The sequence below is a fragment of the Girardinichthys multiradiatus genome, chromosome 11 (genome assembly GCF_021462225.1).
Source record: "Girardinichthys multiradiatus isolate DD_20200921_A chromosome 11, DD_fGirMul_XY1, whole genome shotgun sequence".
Taxonomy (NCBI): Eukaryota; Metazoa; Chordata; class Actinopteri; order Cyprinodontiformes; family Goodeidae; genus Girardinichthys; species Girardinichthys multiradiatus.
Genome location: NC_061804.1, coordinates 9,086,728 through 9,108,037, shown reverse-complemented (window position 1 = coordinate 9,108,037; position 21,310 = coordinate 9,086,728). Strand labels below are relative to the sequence as shown.

General features: G+C 40.1%; 2 protein-coding genes across 4 annotated transcripts in view; one reads left to right on the top strand and one right to left on the bottom strand.

Moving 5' to 3' along the window:
* Nucleotides 1–6,779, top strand: part of arhgef12b (Rho guanine nucleotide exchange factor (GEF) 12b) — a 56,538-nt gene extending 49,759 nt beyond the window's left edge. For both annotated transcript variants that reach the window (XM_047379910.1, XM_047379909.1), the window contains exons 32-36: nt 1,798–2,073; nt 2,178–2,399; nt 2,476–2,657; nt 4,848–4,920; nt 5,021–6,779. In XM_047379910.1, coding sequence (XP_047235866.1) covers nt 1,798–2,073; nt 2,178–2,399; nt 2,476–2,657; nt 4,848–4,920; nt 5,021–5,034 — 767 coding nt within the window. In that variant the 3' untranslated portion in view covers nt 5,035–6,779. The remainder of the gene's footprint in view (nt 1–1,797; nt 2,074–2,177; nt 2,400–2,475; nt 2,658–4,847; nt 4,921–5,020) is intronic.
* Nucleotides 6,780–13,806: 7,027 nt separating this feature from the next.
* Nucleotides 13,807–19,649, bottom strand: tlcd5b (TLC domain containing 5b). Of its 2 annotated transcripts, XM_047379696.1 has the most exons (3): nt 19,555–19,649; nt 17,753–17,966; nt 13,807–15,490 (listed from the first exon to the last, which is right to left on the bottom strand). In XM_047379696.1, exons 2-3 carry the CDS (start codon nt 17,940–17,942, stop codon nt 14,943–14,945), a joined length of 738 nt encoding a protein of 245 aa, XP_047235652.1. In that variant the 5' UTR covers nt 17,943–17,966; nt 19,555–19,649; the 3' UTR covers nt 13,807–14,942. The 2 variants fall into 2 exon arrangements, with proteins under 2 accessions (XP_047235652.1, XP_047235653.1); XM_047379697.1 differs by lacking the exon at nt 19,555–19,649 and having other exon boundaries at nt 17,753–19,526.
* Nucleotides 19,650–21,310: the final 1,661 nt, after the last annotated feature.

The window sequence follows — 21,310 nt, the reverse complement described above, 5'->3', positions numbered from 1 at the left end:
AATAGGATATGGAGCACAACGACGAAGGACAACTGAGCACCAGGTTGACGGACGGGTAGTAACAAGTTTTCTAATGGGAAAGTCCAGCGGAGAACAATGAGAAACAGAGAGCTTATATACTAAGGGACACTGGATACCAGGGGATAATGTAGAGCAGCTGAGGTAGAAGATAAGCAAGGAAACCGAGGGGGGGAGACTAATTAACACAGAAAAAGCTGAACTGAAGACCCAAGGAAACACTAAACCAAGGGGAGAAGACAAATACAAACCTAAGGGGAATAAACTAGAATACAGAGGAAACAAACACAAGAAATAAGAAAGAAACCAAGCCTAAAGAAATGAAGTAGTATGGCAAGGCCATATAGAATATAACAACAACAAGGAAATGGTGAGAATACAACTGAAAACCAAAACCTAACGCCCAAGGATCATGACATTAGGTCTTTAATGCAACAATGAATGTAAACTGCATGCTTAAAGCTTTTAAAAATATTGTCTTGTTACCTCGTTACTATTGTGTCATTACAACATGCGTGTCCCCATAGATATAGCCATTTTTAGGTTAGCATGTTAGCATTTTAATACTCAAATATTATCAAAAAAGTTATTAAGTTACTCTCGTCCTGTAGTTTTTAAACTTGTCTCCCCATAATTACCCCTTTATCAGTGCTCCAAAACAGAAATGTCAGTACCCTAAGAGTTCCTGTCTGGTCATGGCAGGACCACCTTACAATTACCATAATTGTAAAGTAATAACTGGCAATAAGTCTTGTGGAGGGAATTCGGCCCACTCGTCTTGGCAGAATTGTGTTAATTCAGCCACACTGGAGAGTTTTTGTTTAGGGTCATGGCACAGCATCTTAAACGGATTGAAGTTCAGACTTTAACTAGGCTATTCTAAAATCTTCATTTTAGATTTTTAAGCCAAGTCATCCAAGTCTTGAAGCAGCAAAGCAGACCACCACCACCATGCTACCACCACCATGGTCTACTGTTGGTATAATATACTTTGTCTGAAATGCTGTTAGTTTTACACCAGTTAGTTTTAACTGGACACACACCTTCTAAAAAGCTACACTTTTGTCTCATTAGTCCACAGAATATTTTTCCAAAAGTCTTTGGGATCATCAGGATGCTTTTTAGGTAAATGTGAGATGAGCTGTCATGTTCTTTTGGGTCAGCAGTGGTTTTGGCCGTGGAACTCTCTCATAGAGGCCATTCTTCTCTGACCTCCTGGACGCGTCGTTTTCCAGTGATACTAGAAGTTTAGCAACTCCTGTGAAACTTCAGCTGTGTCTCACTGGGAAGAATAGTCGTCCTGCCTTTAGAAAGTTGTAGGTTCTATTCCAGCTTCCTCTCCTCATCATATGTCAATGTACCCGTGGTGAAGGCACTTAAACCGAGGTTGCCTACCGATCTGCACATCGCCATATGAATGTGTGCATTTTGGTGAGTTCACATCCAGCTCATTCTGGGAGGTTCCCCGGCCAGATGCAAAACGTGGGTCTGCTCCAGGGTCTCCTGCCACAGAGAATGGGCCCAGAAAACCTTCAAAGGGAGGCGCCCAGGAGGCAACCGGGTCAGATGCCATATCAACCTTTCATGTAAAGGACTGTCTGTAAAACAAATCTAGTTCATGAAGGCACAGTTTCCAATGTGTAAATCTGATTCTTTAGCTAAATTTGTTTCAAAATTTAAGTGATAATAATAATATATGAATTGTTACTGTTGATAATATTGTAATTAAGTATATTATTATTTTATGCATATTTCCTAAATGGTTTTATTCTGTCCCAGATAAAGATGCCCCATGTTCTCCTGATATCCAAGCTCCTACAAACCCCTTTGATGCCTTGAAATCAGAAGATGAGGAAGAGGAGCTGGCAGACGCAGTCAGGCAGGAGGAAGAAGAGGAGGTAGAGGAGGTGGACGAAGCAGAACTGGAGGCCTTCCTGGACGGACAGCTGGCAGAAAGACTTCTGCAGGAAGGATCTCGTCAGGGCATCGCTGTTGCAGTCGAGGACATGGAGTTAACCTTTCCCTCCTCCAAAGCTGAAGAGGCTCTCCGGACATGTAGGCTGACAGATCTTTGTATCGAGTATCACACATAATTTAAACTCTGCTTCTGCTTCTAACTGTTAGAAAAGCTTGTTGATTGGTAACGTCTTCTGTTGCAGTGGCAGTGCTGAAGGAGGCTCTTTACTCCCACATCATGACCAGAGAAGGAGAGGAGGAGGTAGAGGAGAATAAGCTCAGTGGGGCCCCTGAGAGTCAGCCTGGGACCCCTGAGGGGCCGCCTTCTGCATGTAATGAGAGCCAACCCCCTGAAAGTTCAGAGAATGATGACCTGCAGCCCTTATCTGTCCTCACAGGGGAGTCAGAGTCAGCTGAACTCAATAGTAAGTCAGTGTTCTAGTGAAGTTTAGATGTTTTAGTCTGGATTTCTGAAACTTTCTGATCTGCCTCTTCAACCAGGTGGTTTTGTGGATCTGAACTTTGAAGCGTGCTCTGGGGAGAGCAGTGCTGATGACGATGTCGGGATCGACATGAGGAAACTACTGTCTTCCTCCTCACAGGCGGAGGGCGACGGCCCCGACCTGAGCAGGCAGCTGATGACCCACCTGCGCCTCCTGCAGGCCGACCTGCAGTACCTGAAGGTAGCGAACACAGCCAGAGTGTCTTGTAAAACACCATTTTCATTAACAGGAATCCAGGGAGTGTCAATAACTTATATTTACAGCTGATTTTAATATATTTATGAACCCTGATTGGTAAGCTCCAAACACATAGAACATACAGGGGTTGGACAATGAAACTGAAACACCTGTCATTTTAGTGTGGGAGGTTTCATGGCTAAATTGGACCAGCCTGGTAGCCAGTCTTCATTGATTGCACATTGCACCAGTAAGAGCAGAGTGTGAAGGTTCAATTAGCAGGGTAAGAGCACAGTTTTGCTCAAAATATTGAAATGCACACAACATTATGGGTGACATACCAGAGTTCAAAAGAGGACAAATTGTTGGTGCACGTCTTGCTGGCGCATCTGTGACCAAGACAGCAAGTCTTTGTGATGTATCAAGAGCCACGGTATCCAGGGTAATGTCAGCATACCACCAAGAAGGACGAACCACATCCAACAGGATTAACTGTGGACGCAAGAGGAAGCTGTGTGAAAGGGATGTTCGGGTGCTAACCTGGATTGTATCCAAAAAACATAAAACCACGGCTGCCCAAATCACGGCAGAATTAAAGGTGCACCTCAACTCTCCTGTTTCCACCAGAACTGTCCGTCTGGAGCTCCACAGGGTCAATATACACGGCTGGGCTGCTATAGCCAAACCTTTAGTCACTCATGCCAATGCCAAACGTTGGTTTCAATGTTGCAAGGAGCGCAAATCTTGGGCTGTGGACAATGTGAAACATGTATTGTTCTCTGATGAGTCAACCTTTACTGTTTTCCCCACATCTGGGAGAGTTACGGTGTGGAGAAGCCCCAAAGAAGCGTACCACCCAGACTGTTGCATGCCCAGAGTGAAGCATGGGGGTGGATCAGTGATGGTTTGGGCTGCCATATCATGGCATTCCCTTGGCCCAATACTTGTGCTAGATGGGCGTGTCACTGCCAAACATTGTATCCTGAAGGCGGTGCCGTGTATCAGGATGACAATGCACCAATACACACAGCAAGACTGGTGAAAGATTGGTTTGATGAACATGAAAGTGAAGTTGAACATCTCCCATGGCCTGCACAGTCACCAGATCTAAATATTATTGAGCCACTTTGGGGTGTTTTGGAGGAGCGAGTCAGGAAACGTTTTCCTCCACCAGTATCACGTAGTGACCTGGCCACTATCCTGCAAGAAGAATGGCTTAAAATCCCTCTGACCACTGAGCAGGACTTGTATATGTCATTCCCAAGACAAATTGACGCTGTATTGGCCGCAAAAGGAGGCCCTACACCATACTAATAAATTATTGTGGTCTAAAACCAGGTGTTTCAGTTTCATTGTCCAATCCCTGTATATAAAATGGCATTTTTAGTTACCTATTTTTTGTTTCCTACACAGTCTAGAAAAGTATTTAATTTGCTTTTACAATTTTCCAGTTCTGAATAAGTAGAGAATAAATAATAAGTATGGAGAATGATTTTATTTTCCATTTTCCACTTTCTTAAGGAAAAAAACAGAATTTCTTTAAAATAAAAAAATAATTTCATTTCATTTTGATATACATTTAAAGCACATCCTTTGATTTGAGTGGTTTTGAATGTGTTTGAATAATTCACCCTGAAGCCACAGATAAAAACACAAATTAGAAAAACTAAAATTTGGACCAGGCTCTAACAGAGAGGTTCTAAAATGAACCTGTGGTTCTGAAACTGGGTGTGGTTTGGCTACCAAACGGTTGAAAAATTCAGATTTATATTGTCTAAAGAACTAAAGTATCACAGATCACAAATTACACTTTACAGAATCCATATTTAGTGTTAGGTAATACGTCTGTGTTAAAAGTAAAGCTCATCTAAGTTAATCCAGGTGCAGAAAAGAACAGCAGAACGGTCCTTTACCAACACTGCCGAAGCTAACCTCAGCATGTCCTGAATAGAAAAACAAATAGTAATTAGATAGATTACAGAACACCAAACAGCTTTTGTTCTTAAATGTTAAGAATGTTCTTGAAAAGTCCTGAAATTTGAAAATTATGCAAATTTTGAAATGGAAAACGTTTCCAGTTTTATTTTCTGCATCTTAGCACGCCTGATTGTGTATTTCATGTCGATTAGCTGTTTTGACTGTGACGTACATCATTGTGATTAACTGTGGTTTATTGTAATTATGTGCTCACAGGACGTGGAGATGAAGTACCACGAACTGCAGCGGGTCCACAGCAATGGAGCCACAGACTCAGATGACAACAACGGTGGGTTTGATCACTCAGTCGCCTCATTTCCATCCCTACTGCATGCATATGCATCTTTCTATTCCTCCCGTCATCAAACCCCCTGTCTGCTTCGTTTCAGAGGGACTTCAGTGATCATGGATCTGATCTGAGTCAAACGGGTCATTTTACTTCGCTTATTCCACTCATAATAGAGGTTCTACTGGACTGCTGCTGCAAGCATGTGTCACTAGACTGTGTTGTTGCCACAGTCAGGATTATTCAACAACAAACTCCATCAATAATCCAGACCGGAGGATAATTACCATGTTTTATCCACGGAGACTTAGCTATAAAATCAATCAGCCGTTTAAAAGATCGTAAACACTGGAAGCATGAAATGGAAAAAGAGCTTATCTGAGAGCTGCTCAGGACTCCATGAAGACATCTTTAACACAAAATAAACCCTGCATGGATGCTTCAAGACTGCATGGAAATAAAAGTGTCAGACAGCAGCCATCCAGTAATGGCATTTCATATTCAGATGTTAATACCATCGACAAATGTTCCAAATTTATAGACTTTTCAACAACTGTGAGGATCACAAACTGAAATACTTTGTTGTTTGAATGAATTCAGTCAAGCAGAAACGAGAGTTACCCTAAAAACCTTTCATATCTAATGCCAAACTCTGATTTCTGGGTTATTTTATTTCACCGTTAGGTTTCTTCTGGCAGGAAAGGATTTAAACAAACCTTGAGCACTGATGACAGATACGATGACTCGGAGATGGTGATTTCAGTTTTTTATTGATTGTTTCCAGAACTAATTCAACTGCTCCAACATGTTCCACATTTCTTTACTGGCCTTTAATGGCCTTTTCCATTTCTGGGATCCTTCCTTCACATATTTAGTTTTCAGACTTACTGACATACATCTGTCAATGCTTTCTTGTCCACCTGTCGTTGGTGTTTTGGACCTTTGGTTCATTGGATTAGCCCAAGGTCTAACAAAGCTAATCTTCTTCTAACAATTTTTCCAATCGAACCATTGCCGTCAAAGACAACCCTGAGAATCTCCTCTTTACCAAATCATCCACTGATCAATTGCCTGTACCCGGTTGTCCTTGCAGGGCCACAGGGGGTGTTTGTGCCTATCTCCAGCGATCATTAGGTACACCCTGGACAGGTTGCCATGCCATCACAGGGCAACATCACCATATACCCACACTTATACCGAAGGGCATTTTATAAAGAGATCAATTAACCTAACAGTCATGTTTTCAGACTGTGGGAGGAAGCCAGAGTACCCGGAGAGAAACCACAGCTACATGGGGAGAACCTTGCAAACTCCCTGCAATTCAGGGATTTGAACTCAGGACCTTCTTGCTGCAAGGCAACAGTGCTACCAATTGCTCCGCCATGCAGCCTTTTCAAAAAAAGAAAGAAGAGTGTGGTTCATTGGGTGAAATCCTTTTCTTAATTTAAAAAAAAGTTTTTCCAAGAAATTGGAACAGCAACGCCAAGATTCAGTAGGCTTTGGGAATACTGCTCTGCTCTGTCTAGTTTTTAAATTACACCTTCCGGACAAAAGTTTTAGACACTCATTTAATGGTTTTCTTTAGGTTTATGACTATTTCCATTGTACGTAGATTCTCTCTGAAGGCATCAAAACTGTAAATGAACACATATGGAATTATGTAGCAAACAAAAAATTGTAAAAGAACTTTGAATATATTTTAGATTCTTTAAAGTAGACTCCTTTTTGCTGTAATGATTGAAATATTAACCTTTGGCCGTCTCTCAATGAACCTCTGAGAAGTTCTTTCAAGACTCGTTGGAAAACCATTTCAGGTGACCACCTCATGAAGCTCATGGAGAAAACGCCAAGAGAGCAAAGGGCGGCTATTTGAAGAATCTAAAATATCAAACTGTTTAGAGTTATTTCACACTTTTTGTTTACCACATAATTCCATGTGTGTTCATTCACAGCTTTGTTGACTTTGGTGAGAATCTACAATGTAAATAGTCATGAAAATAAAGAGACCCATTAAGTGAGAAAGTGTGTCTAAAACTTTTGACTGGTAGTGTATATTACTGAGGTTTTTTAATGAAGTAAACAAATTTCAAAGTAGTATTTTGGAAAAATCTGGCAAATTAGTAAAAATTGTATAATCTAAGATAATGATTAGTTATTTATTTAATATAAAATCACCAAAAGTGATGGTTTTGCTTCTTATACTGCCCTCTGTTGGTTAAGAGGTGCACATATTGAGATGTTTTCATTCAATTATTGAGTTTTTTAGGATATTTGTTTAGAATAGAACTGGTGGATGAAATAAAACTCAGAACGGTGCCAATTTGCAGGTGTTAAATTATGTTGATCTAACACTAAACAAAACAAGGATGAAAAACATTATTTGACCAGCTTTTGGATGATCAAACAGAATTTTATTTTAAATGTAATTGAACTGATTTGCAACAAGCTGTTCACGCCGTAATCTCCCTTAGGATAGACCTCGTTGATCATGTTAGTTCCAACACTTGATCCCTTATTACCTTCATCCTCCAGGTTTCAGCAACAGATTTATTGGCCAGGGTTGTTGCAAAAAGAAGGAATTTGACTTCGGTTTTAGGCGCTCACAGCGAACAGACATTAAACATAAATATGGAAACTTTAGAGGAAATAAAACAACAACAATATGCACGTATATGTGTATGTTCACCCCAATATTTAAATTTTTTCAAAGGCAGGTTAGAATAGTGAGATATTTATTTTTGTTAAATTTTGTTCTCATTAAGCTTCGATGATCTCAGTCTGCGTATTAAAGATGGAAGAAGAGGAAAGTGATCCTTTAATGCAGTTGCTTAAAGCAGGCATTTTTTAGTCACCAGAAAAACACCATGCATAAGGGAGATAATCAGCTTTTTTTCTTAGAATAAATGTAATCTTCATAAATTGGAGCCTTTTTTTTGTGGTTTACTCTTTTTAAGACTGTAACAAACACAACAGCCAGTTTTACACATCCTGATTTTACATTTATTTGCCATCATCATGAATATTGTTGAATAAAAGATGAATAAAAGAATCTGAATGATGGACTAATAAAAATATATTGCAGGAGAAAATCTCAACTACTCTACATTCCACAGATTTTTAACAGTGTTAAAATTTTCTGCTTTGAAATATAACAGAAAATGACAAACATGGACATTCAATTGTTATTTCCGCAGCAGGGTTTTAAGCAAGCAGATGATGCAGATTCCTGAATCAGTTAAGTCTTCGTAATAAACACAGTTTATTACGCTTTCTGTCCCAAAAACCTGCTGTTACGTGAGTTCATGTTGCATGGAGCTAATTAAGCTCCATTGGTTTAGTTACAGGTTGATTTTTTTTTGTTTGGGGACATCTCTTCCAAGGTTGGACTCCTTGGCCATAAGACTGCACTGATCCCGCTGTGGCTTTAAATTCTTGGACGATAAAGCAAACAATAAATGAAAGATATCTGTAGATGGACTGAGAAGAGAAGTGTTGTAATGTAAAGATGTTTATCGTAAAACGATTGCTTAAAGTGTATCAGCTCTATCTGTAGCTTTATCCACTACTTGTTTTGCACCATGATGTCATGTAATATACCAACACAAACTACTTAAAGAAGATTTATTATCCAACAGCTTCAATCTGTTCCACAAATGTTTTTAAATTTTGCTTTTTATTGTTTAATAATAAAACTAGTTTGCTGACACATCTCTGCTCCAGCTCTGTTTGGGAAGATGGGGGATTTCTCCCTTCAGGTTGGGCATCAGGCTCTGCCTCAAGTTGATGAGCTCCTAAGTAATGGTAGGATGGACAGGGGTCTCGTCTACAGTAATATGGGGGTTAAAAAAGCAAAGTTCTTAATTTACCGGCCTGTCTACGTTCTGACCCTGACAGAGGTGCCCAGACCCCCTGCGGCTTCCAAATGGGGATAGGCCTAAATAGGGTGAGGAACTAGTATATGATCTGGGGGGAGGCTTGGAGTAGAGCTGTTGCTCCTCCGTATTGAAATGAGTCAGATGAGGTCTTTAAGCAGCTATCTGATCCGAAAGCCTCCTGGGCACATCCCACTGGGAGAAGACCCTACATGGAAATGCCTTTGAATCCCCCAGGATGAGCCAGAGAGTGCAGTGTGACCTGTGACCTGGTGACCTGGTCTTGAATAAGTGGATGACGGTGGATGTTTGGGTGTTGCTTTTTGCAGATGCTGTGTCTATGTTGGCATTTTCGAATCGTCACCTTCAGCCATGGAGGGGTTCACAGCCCGGTGTAAAGCGGCTGGGATATCAGAGTTCACTCCCCTGGAGTAGGGCATTTAATTGACTTTCAACGTGGCATTGGTGCCAGGTGGGTTGGTCTGAGGATTTCAGAACCTGCTGTCGTGGATCTACTGGGATTTTCACACAGAAGCATCTCTCAGGCTTACAGAGAATGGTCCGTAAATGTCAAAAATAATGAATTGAGTGGCAGCTGTGTGAACCAAATTTCCTTCTTCATGTCAGAGGCTAGAGGAGATGAGGAGGAAACTGTAACTTAAAAAGCTACTAATTAAAACCAAGGTATGCAGAATACCCTCCCTGAAAACACATCTAACAAAGAAGCAGACGGGCTAGAGCAGCTGAAGAACACAGCAGGTACCCCTCCTGTCATCTGAGAACAGAAAACAGAAAGAAATTCACGCAAAATCACCAAACTGGCCAATAACAGGTTGGATAGAGAACATTAGAGCACTGTATCAACGATTCAGGCTGCTGGTGGTGGTATAATAGGTACTTACTTGGCACGCATTGAGCCCCTTGGTACCAACTGAGCTTCATTTAAACATCACAGGCTACCTGAGAATTGTTGACGACCCTGTCCATCCCTTTGAGGCCACAGTGCACCCATCTTTTGGTGGTTACCACCAGCTGGATGATGGAGCATGTCACAAAGCTCAAATCATCTCAAACTGTTTTACTGAACATGAGTTTACAAAACTCCAATGGCCTCCAGTCATCAGAACTCAATCCAACAGAGCACCTTTGGGATGGGGTGGATAACAGGAGATTCCCGTGAACGATGTGCAACCGACAAATCTGCAGCAACTAGATACTAGCAAGGCATACGTAATAATATAATAATATGAACAGATGGACGTTACATAGTTTCTGAAATAAAACTTTTGATCAACAGACGTCCACCTGAGAACAGATTCTAGGTTTGGAAAACCTTTCCAAGATCTGAACAAGGAACTGCCGTTTAATTATCTTTCCATAAGTATCACAAAACCCAGGAAAGTACAAAATAAACTTTATTTTTTACCATGTCTGTGTACTCTTGTTAAATATGATTAAATGATGCAGCTATCGTACAGTAACGTGTGTTTTACTATACAGAGCATGCATGCACTGAATGAAGGTCAGAGACTTACGCAAATCATTAAATGAAAATGTTTGGTTTATTCAGATAAATGTAGGCTTCTGCAAAATAGATGCTGTAAGCTGCTTAAAAAAAGACATTTTTAGAGTAGTGTCAGGGTGTGACATTTTGGACTTTTGTTTGTGGTTTTGTATTTTTTATTTTCGTCCACGTGTTTCTAGTTTGGGTTTTGCGGTCTCTTTATTTCCTTTTGTCCCCTGTTAGTTTTGTTCCCTCTACCACCTCCTAGTGTGTGTTGTGTTTCTCTCCTCTTGTTTTTAGCTTCTTAGTAGTTGCTTTCTTTTTACTTTGTGTGATATTATTATTTTTATTATTATTATTATTATGGTTCTTGTCTTCCTTGGTTTCTTTAGTTTAGTTCCTCATTTAGTATCTCTGTATTTATTTATGGTTAGGTATTTGTTCTCCTTCCGGCTCTTCCTTATAGGTTAGTTTTAGTTATTGTTTATTTTGGTTTGTACATATTCTGATTCTCTCGTTCTCTGTTTCCTTTCCAGTCTATTCAGTCAGTGTGGTTAGGTTTGTTTACTTTTGTAACCAGGTTCTCTTTATGGGCTCTTTGTTTGTTCATAGGTTTGTTCATAGGTTATTTTCCCTCTAGTTTCTCTATTTACTTTAGTTTGTGATTATTCTAGTTGTCTTATGCCCTATTTGGTTATTTATCTTTGTCTATAGGTTTCCTTAGGTCTGTGTCTCTTTATTGTCAATCAGTCCCTTCGCCATGTTTTAATTTATGTATTAGTTTCACCAGCTCCCTCTGCGTTCCTGCTTCCATGTCTCCCTCCTGTTCCTTGTTTCTTTGATTACCTGCCCTTTTGTTATCCCTCAGTATATTAGTTGGATTTGTGTCATTGTATTTTGCTGGTTCCTTGCTCACACTCGCTACCCTCGTCCATGCCATGTTCCTGCAGTGTTCAGCTTCGTACGTTTTTGGATTCCGGCTCTGTGTTGTACCTGCAGGGATTTTGTTACGTTTTTGACCCTATAAATAAAGTTGAGGATTTGTTTAAGATGCTGCTTCCAAGCTCTTGTCTGCACTTTGGTCCACCACAAAACCCCACCATGACAAGTAGTTTTAATGCTGTCTGGCCAAGAATAAATGGGCATAAATAGTTAAAGCTATTTATTAAACAGATGCTCCAAATTGATTAATTAAAGATCGAGTCACAGAATAAAGATTGAAAAGGTTAAACGTTTGCAGTAAGGTATTTTAATTTGAAGGTGGAATCTCAAAAATAATCATGAAGAAATTAGTCTTTACTGAAAAATTAAACTGAATTAACCTAAAAGCACACATGGTAGACTGGAGTAAACAACGAAGAAGAAGGAGACAGATGGTTGAAGAGAAATCGTACTGGAGCTGAAGGGGTGCTGGTCAGCTCCCTCCTTTGCCATTTCGTACCTGACTTCTTAAGGTATGAACAGGAGCTGTCTGTCACTGGACATTTCATACCAACCATGTGTCGGTTCAGGCAAAATCTAATGGTGAGTTTGGTACCACAGGATGGCAGTAAACAGTGCTGAACAAAGCTCGTAGCATTCAAAGTGTTGTCATTATTAATCATTTTTATGTCAAGCAAAGCTGTACATAGCACCTTTAACCCCGTAGAAGCCATCATACAGGAGTAAGCCTTAAAGTGAGGTTCTGTTTTATCAGCAATAGTTTTATTACATGTAGTGGACAGATGTCATATTGCAGTGGGTTTGTGGAAGAGTAAAAAAATGCTCAGAGACTTTAACAGCTCGTCAGGTGGACACCCAACCACCCACCGACAATTTTAACAACCTGAGGCGTTTAAAACCACTTAAACTTATATCAAACATCTACACTTTCCCAATAGAGCAATGTTAAGTTTATCACTGTCTTCTGGGCTGAACAATGTCTAAACATACAGGTCCTTCTCAAAATATTAGCATATTGTGATAAAGTTCATTATTTTCCATAATGTCATGATGAAAATTTAACATTCATATATTTTAGATTCATTGCACACTAACTGAAATATTTCAGGTCTTTTATTGTCTTAATACGGATGATTTTGGCATACAGCTCATGAAAACCCAAAATTCCTATCTCACAAAATTAGCATATTATTAAAAGGGTCTCTAAACGAGCTATGAACCTAATCATCTGAATCAACAAGTTAACTCTAAACACCTGCAAAAGATTCCTGAGGCCTTTAAAACTCCCAGCCTGGTTCATCACTCAAAACCCCAATCATGGGTAAGACTGCCGACCTGACTGCTGTCCAGAAGGCCACTATTGACACCCTCAAGCAAGAGGGTAAGACACAGAAATAAATTTCTGAACGAATAGGCTGTTCCCAGAGTGCTGTATCAAGGCACCTCAGTGGGAAGTCTGTGGGAAGGAAAAAGTGTGGCAGAAAACGCTGCACAACGAGAAGAGGTGACCGGACCCTGAGGACGATTGTGGAGAAGGGCCGATTCCAGACCTTGGGGGACCTGCGGAAGCAGTGGACTGAGTCTGGAGTAGAAACATCCAGAGCCACCGTGCACAGGCGTGTGCAGGAAATGGGCTACAGGTGCCGCATTCCCCAGGTCAAGACACTTTTGAACCAGAAACAGCGGCAGAAGCGCCTGACCTGGGCTACAGAGAAGCAGCACTGGACTGTTGCTCAGTGGTCCAAAGTACTTTTTTCAGATGAAAGCAAATTCTGCATGTCATTCGGAAATCAAGGTGCCAGAGTCTGGAGGAAGACTGGGGAGAAGGAAATGCCAAAATGCCAGAAGTCCAGTGTCAAGTACCCACAGTCAGTGATGGTCTGGGGTGCCGTGTCAGCTGCTGGTGTTGGTCCACTGTGTTTTATCAAGGGCAGGGTCAATGCAGCTAGCTATCAGGAGATTTTGGAGCACTTCATGCTTCCATCTGCTGAAAAGCTTTATGGAGATGAAGATTTCATTTTTCAGCACGACCTGGCACCTGCTCACAGTGCCAAACCCACTGGTAAATGGTTTACTGACCATGGTATCACTGTGCTCAATTGGCCTGCCAACTCTCCTGACCTGAACCCCATAGAGAATCTGTGGGATATTGTGAAGAGAACGTTGAGAGACTCAAGACCCAACACTCTGGATGAGCTAAAGGCCGCTATCGAAGCATCCTGGGCCTCCATAAGACCTCAGCAGTGCCACAGGCTGATTGCCTCCATGCCACGCCGCATTGAAGCAGTCATATCTGCAAAAGGATTCCCGACCAAGTATTGAGTGCATAACTGTACATGATTATTTGAAGGTTGACGTTTTTGTATTAAAAACACTTTTCTTTTATTGGTCGGATGAAATATGCTAATTTTGTGAGATAGGAATTTTGGGTTTTCATGAGCTGTATGCCAAAATCATCCGTATTAAGACAATAAAAGACCTGAAATATTTCAGTTAGAGTGCAATGAATCTAAAATATATGAATGTTAAATTTTTATCATGACATTATGGAAAATAATGAACTTTATCACAATATGCTAATATTTTGAGAAGGACCTGTATGTTGGTTGGTTTGGAGAAGACCCAGACTGAGAATATTGTCGGTTGGAGAAAGGACCAATTTCCGGATCTGCTACATCTGGTCACCAAGTTAAGGTAACAATACTCACTCTTAGAGATACAGGTGAGAAGCTCCATTATTCAGGGGTGGAGTGGAGCAGAGCTGAGGTGGTTCAGGCATCTAATCAGGATGGCTTTTGGGCGCCAGCTTTAGGAGGCTTTTGAGACCCCAGGAAAAACCAAGAAACAGCTGGATGGTCTACATACATCCCTTCTGGTCTGAAACCAACTTGGGATCCCCCAGAATGAGAGTTTCACCAGGGAAAGGAACATCTGGGTTTCCCTCCTGGACCTGTTGTCCCTGCGACCGAACCTGTTAATGCTGCAGGCTGCGTCATCCTCCCTGACGAGCTGCAAGTCCTCAGTTCGCTCTAGGAGTCAATGAACAATGGAGTAAGCTTTGAGTTCCATGCCAGGTTTGTTGTTTGTGTAACAGGATTGGAAATGATGCATTCATATGCTATTCCAGGTCTTGTAGTTGTTTGGAAATGATCCCTGGGGACCCATAATGAGCTGATAAGACGGACTGATCCAGCTGGCAGCGTCAATAAACCTAACTTTGCGTTGAAAGAGACTGAAAACAGCAACACATTTAACATTGTCTCTTGTAAACGAGTGGAATATTAGTATCATGTCCTATGAATGTAAATATTTTCATTTTTGGTCCATGTCTGTGAGGATTTCTACTGATCTACCATCTCATGGCGATTACATTTTTCCACTACAGCAGGGGTCTTGAGCTCCAGTTGGACCCTAACCCAATGACTTGTAACTTTTTGATACATCCGTGTTCTAACAGAGCTGAAGTGAATGAATGGCTCATTAACCCCGTCTGCTTGACTTAATGACATGCAAATGAGGTACTTTAGCCATTTGATTGAGGTATGTTAGTGCAGCAATCCATCTAAAAGTTGCAGGCCAGTGGCTCTCTAGTACTGGAGCTGAAGACTGCTGCACCACAAGTAAGAAAACTATTACTGATATTAAATTCACAAAGCATCAGTTTAAAAAAACCTGAACTATATTTTAAAGCCTCTGAGTCAGTCTTCTCAGTCACTCTTGTCTGTATGTCTAACTAGCTTTTCTTTGTTCATGTCTTTGAGCTTGTGGTTCTCCATCCACTTTCTATATTTGGCCTTACTTTTCTTGTAGCCAAATCTGGCTATGTCCACCATGAACACCCACGCTAATAGATACATGACCACACCGCCGAGCTTCATTATCAGCAATGTTCTGGGAGAGGTGAGCTCGCAGTAAAACATTACAGTCCCCATGCCAACACGCACCGTGGCGAACAGTAAGATAAAGAGCAGGTCCACGGCATCTCCAAGCAGACTGTCATACAGACCCAGCTGGCGGAGGAACCAGCGGGTCTGCAGCAAGGGGTTGGTGATCTCGCTGCCAAAGATGACCCCACAAGTTTCACAGCCCGACACACCCATCAGCAGGGCCAGAAGGATGCCCACAATGCTAGCAGCGTGATGTGCCAGCATGACTGGCCCCTCGCTCCGGTAGCACACGCACCAACCCATGTCGAAGAAGAAGTAGCCGAGGCAGACTGCCAAGGCAAAAATCTGGAGCTCAGTGTTTTCTGTACCTGCAGAAAAAATACAAACCCTGTGTATTAAACACAACTCATTGTTAAAATAATCATATTTCATTTTATTTATTGTCACTCATATATGTTTCAAACCGGTTTTTAGATGGATATTGTTTTCTTATCTTGTGTTGCATGGAGTAGCTATGAGCAGTCAGGAGTTTAACCAGCAGTCAAACTAATACTGTTGCATGACTGCGTACCTGCCATGAATTTCACTGCTGTAGGAACATACACTGCCTTAGGTAAACAAAGCATGTTAAAATCTTTGCATCCTATTTTGTAAACCGATATGAAAGCTTTGATTTTTAATAAAACTCTAAAATTTACTCTTTATTAACTGCTAGCTTATCTCCACCAGGAGAACTTCACCCCGATGCTCCGGACTGAAAATACTTTGACTGTTGTCTACTGCAGATAAGATACTGATAACTCATATCCAGGGGTGAAAGTAGTTTTAAATTCTTGCCGGTATAGGGGCGGAGCTAGAGGGGGGGGCTGGGGAGGCACTAGGGGCAAATATGCATGCATATATATATATATATATATATATATATATATATATAATGTGTGTGTTCAAATCCAAACTCAAACTAATTAAAACGTATCAATATTTTACTTTACTGTAGGCTGTCTGTATAAGGCAGAAATTAGAAGAACTTGACTATATATATATATATATATATATATATATATATATATATATATAATGTGTGTGTTCAAATCCAAACTCAAACTAATTAAAACGTATCAATATTTTACTTTACTGTAGGCTGTCTGTATAAGGCAGAAATTAGAAGAACTTGACTATATATATATATATATATATATATATATATATATATATATATATATACTGCCATGTATGAAACAATAATAAACCATTTTCTGAAGCATAACTTTTCATCTTCAGTTTCCTTCTTTTCTTTTGAACAAAGAAGTTATTGTTCTCTGCGTTGTGGCCAAGTTTTGATTTCATTTAAATAAAAAATTTGAAAGTTCTGTTATTTTCACGGTTTTTATTTAAAAGTCTGTAGATGGTAAGTGATTTATTGTTCGTCCTGTCCTAATGCAAGGGGTGTTTTTTATGTCTGTGCACCAGTTGTGTAAAATCTCCCAGTCCATTAAATCGAACACACCGATCTCCTTGGCAACCGCTCTGTTTTGGGGGTAAGCGCGCATGCGCTCTCGTGTAACGTATGTGAAATCTCTGTTCATAAGCGGTGTTTTCGAGCTGTACTGTGTTGCTGTAATTCAGCAAAATAACATGAAACATAACTAGTTTCTCTCCCTTTATTTATAACTGGAGTATTTAGCAGCGAGCAGACAGACATTAAACGTAGTGGTGCTCGTTTTAAACGCTGGTCGTTCACTAAAACCTCGAGCTCCGAGGGGAGAGAAGCAAAGCAAGAGCATTGAGGCTCCATCATAGCAGAACAGTTCAGAAACTATTTGGAATGAGAGGAAAAAGCTATATTTATGTTTTAGACTGTCTGTTGGTAGCGGATCTGATCTTCTTTGTGTGCTCGTGAGTTTTTCCTGCCGTAACTGGTTCTGGATGATGGCTTCATAGCAGACAGCCGTTCCTCCCTCTATCTATTCCAGACAACCTTACTTAAAAAACAAACAAAATGTTAAATATTTATTAAAAAGAAGCAATTATTGAATCCTGTAAATGCCTAAATCTATGGCCAGCAAATAATATCTAAACAAATCTGTCAAAATGATCTTGGACATGTAAACCTATAAGATGTTAAAGCAATTAAATGCATCTGTCTTTACAAACATGATGCAGCATTCTTATAGTATCCAAACCATCTGTTTCTCTAAATAAGGAGACTCTGAATCTACAGTTTTTGGGTTGATGTATAACTCTAACCCTTATCTTTATGCTTTCAAACAACTGTGCTGACATAAACAGAAGAATATAATTACATTTGCACGATGCACAGTGTAGCAACATTCTTTCCCAGCATTCTCAGGTCTACCAAACCTGTTTTTGTTGTACGTATCTTCGAATGTTTTGTTTCCTTGTTCCACATGGCTGCAGATTCAACAGCAGCAGTACTGTTTCTGGTTATCAGCCCTCCAAAATTAGCACCGGTCATTTTTTAAAGCCTTCTAAAACCACTTAAAAACACATTTAAACATAACTAATGATCATGTTTAAACTTTGATCATGCTGTTTTCACTAAATGACTGGCATGTTTGCCACCAAACTAAACCGCGACATCACCCTGACGGTTTCTGTGTTTTGCTGACCTGCATGTGTGAAGGGCCAGGGACCGTCAACAAATACAACATATGCAGTCAGCAGCACTATGAAGACCCCGTGGGTCAAAGTGACCAGGCGACAGTTCCACTCAGGCCCTCGCTGGGAGAAGGTGAAGCAGAACAACAGGTAGAGACACAGCCAGCCAATCAGGCTGCAGATCACCTCCAATGCAGGCATGGCGGTCTTGGTGGACAGAAGATGCTGACTCAAATTGACAAAGAAATATTAATCAGTGTTAGTGTTTTTGCATGTGACTTCCCTTTGTTTTGATGTCATATTTATTGAAAAGATGATACATTTCAGCAGACTAGCTTTAATTGAACAGAAAAGAGCTACTATTCTTGGGTAATTTTAAAAATAATCAGGCTTGGCCCCTGATTCTACATCAGCTCTGATGCAAATTTGCACTCAGTGGTTGAAAGTTTGTATCTAGCATGTTAGCTCCAAAAGTCTGGAAAAATTATTTGGGAAATCCCCCAAATCATAAAAAGTAAATAAATTATTATTTGTCTCCATTTGTCCATTTCTAGTAATCATTACTGTGTATAACATTCTTTTAAAGTAACATAACCAAAGACAACCTTTTGGAAACTACAATGCCTTGCAAAAGTTTCCACACACTTTTAACTTGTTATATAAACAGACATTTTGTCACATTAGAACCACAAACTGCTGTGACTGACGTTAAATAGCGCTGAAATATGGGGTGGAAGGAAATGTTTCTGGTCAGATAAGATAAGATCAAAATGGACTTTTTACCTACATTCAAAATGCTGTGTGTGTCAACAAACTAACACTGAAGATGACACATGGTGGTGGTGGCAGCATCATGCTGTGGGTATGCTCCTCTACAGCAGGAACAGGGAAACTGGTCGGAGTTCATGGGAAGATAAATATATAACAATACTGGAATGTCAACCTGTTAGATGCTGCAAATGATTTGAAACTGGGGCGTAGGTTCACCTTCCAGCAGAACAACAACCCCAGACATACAGACAGATCTACAGTGGAACGGTTTAGATCAAATCTCGTTTACAGCGGCTGATGTTACTTGAACTTTTAGAGAAAAGACAACTTTTGATTTCTGATGAACATCTACTATAGGAAATTTGCTGTCATGTCTAAAGAACCACCATTTTATTTCTATTTTTAGGTGTTAAAAGAGAGAAAAACAAAACTTTTGCAAAAAAAGATGAATACTTTTTCTTCTATGGAATGTTGATAAATGTGGAACAAATGGGGTTTCCAACCTAATTATAAGAAAAATCTTACAATGTTACTGGTTATTGTCATTCTGTTGTGGAAATTCATATATCTGCGGCAAGGCTTGAAAATGGATGTTTACAGACACTCTCCCTCCAGTTTGACTGAGCTTGGACTACTTTGGTCACAACTTTCAGACTCTAGATGTGCAAAGCTGGTAGAGACATAACCCAAAAGATCGAATATCGAATCAAATCCTACTAAAATACCTTGTATTTTTGCTTATAACATGACAAAATGTGTAAAGGTTCACTGCATATGAATACAATCCCAAGGCCCTGTATGGGTTAATGCAGATTTTTGGCATAAAACTCAAACTTTGCTGCTTTGCATGAAGGGAAATCATTTATTTAAAGTATTAACAACATAGTGCAAATATTTATGAAAATAACATAAAATATGACTACATTTACTGTTGTTGCAAACATACAAGCTATACTAAACACTGGCATCATGTTCACTTTCCAATGTTTTTGGCTCAAAGTGTTTAAAAGACAAGTGTCATGTCTCTGATAGCGTGACTCACCTTAACTCCCCATGCTCTCAGGTAGATTCATGCTGCGCTGAGTTTTTCTCAGGTGTCCTCGGCCTGCATCATCGTTCCTGTTCCATAAAGGCATAATAATGAAGACTCCTCCAGCAGGTTTCAGCCAGACGCACACTCAGTCTGCTAAGTTGGCAGAAATGCCATGTGCAGGCCACCGTAGACAGTCAGTATATCTGGATCTGGATCTCAGTTTATCCTCTTAACGGATTAGAGCCTCTACTTCTCAGCAGATACCTGCTTTTAGACGGGACGGGTGATACGGTGCTGATGGTGCTCATTCAGCAAACCAACCTTTCTGAGGAAGAACCCTTAATTATCTTTACAGATCTCTGTAACAAAAAAATCAACCAGGCAGCTGAAGCTCATCCAAAATGCTGCTGCCAGAGTCCTGACCAAAACCACAAAAATACCACAGCAGTTTTTGCTCTGGCTGTTTGTCAAAGTATATTTAAGAATGTTGGTTTTGGTCTATTAAGCATTAAATGGGTTTAGGCCGAAATACATTTCTGAGCTGCTTGTCAACAATGAACTGTGCAGGCCCCTAAGGGGCTCAGAGACACGCTTACTCAGCGTTTCCAGGACCAGAACTAAACAAAGTGACGCAGCATTTAGTTTGTATGCTCCTCAGCTCTGGAACAAACTCCCTGAAAACCTGAGATGTGCAGCAACTGTTGGTTCACTTATATTAGGCGTGAAAACATTATTTTCTATTGCAGCTTTTGATCAAAGAATCTGACTAATGGACTGTTTGTCTGATCACTGATGAGTGATTAAAGCATGAGACTGACAATTAAATGTGCATTTTACACATGTTTTACTTTTTATGCTTTTAAAGCCTAAAAGTTTTTGTCATTTTGATGTCTTGCCTTTTATTTCACTCAAAGGACTTTGGATAGCCTTGTGTATGAATGATGTAATGCAAATTAACTTGCCTTGCCTTACAGTCTCCATTCTGATTCATGCCAAAGGTTTTCTGTCTGGTTCTTCTTCCAAACTAAACTCACTCATCTAACCCTTTTAAAATAGTTGTTACAGTAATTATGGAAGATATTTTTTTTTCTTTCATATGTGGTTCTAAATATTTTTCTTACAATAAAGCAACTGTTTTTTTTGCATGCTAATTTATTTATATTGTTTTTTTATGGTTTAATTCTTGCTATTTAATTGTCATGATGTAATTTGAAATGATTTTTAGGATTGTTCTCTTTAATGAACACTTTTTTCTGCGTGTCAAGTGCAGAATGACAAAGTTAATTTATCCTGAGACAACCAGAGCAAACGTAAACACTTATACTGCATGCAAAACTACAATCAGATGAACTGCAGCTGTGGAAGAGGAGTTTCTGCCTGACAGCCAGACTCTCACTCTGGAAGACTTTAAGAAGCCATTAACTCCATGTTTGACGTACTTCTGCACAGACGGCTTCGAACCAGCTGCAGAGTTGACTCAGGTGAGGAGCTTCCACATGACTCACCTGGCATCTCATTCAGCCTCTGTTGATGCAGGCTGATCAGCCGTGAGGTCAAGGTCAAACTCTCACCTGACTGACTGTCCTGCAGCATTAACTTGTTTCCACATCAGCTGTAATCTGGTACGACAGCAGATTGTTGGCTGATGATGTAGAGTCGAAGCAAACAGATATCCAAACTGAACTGCTTTTCTTGCTTCACATGCATATATATTATATAAAAACAAATTGTAGTCTGTACTCTGCAGCAAAATGTGTAAAGTAAG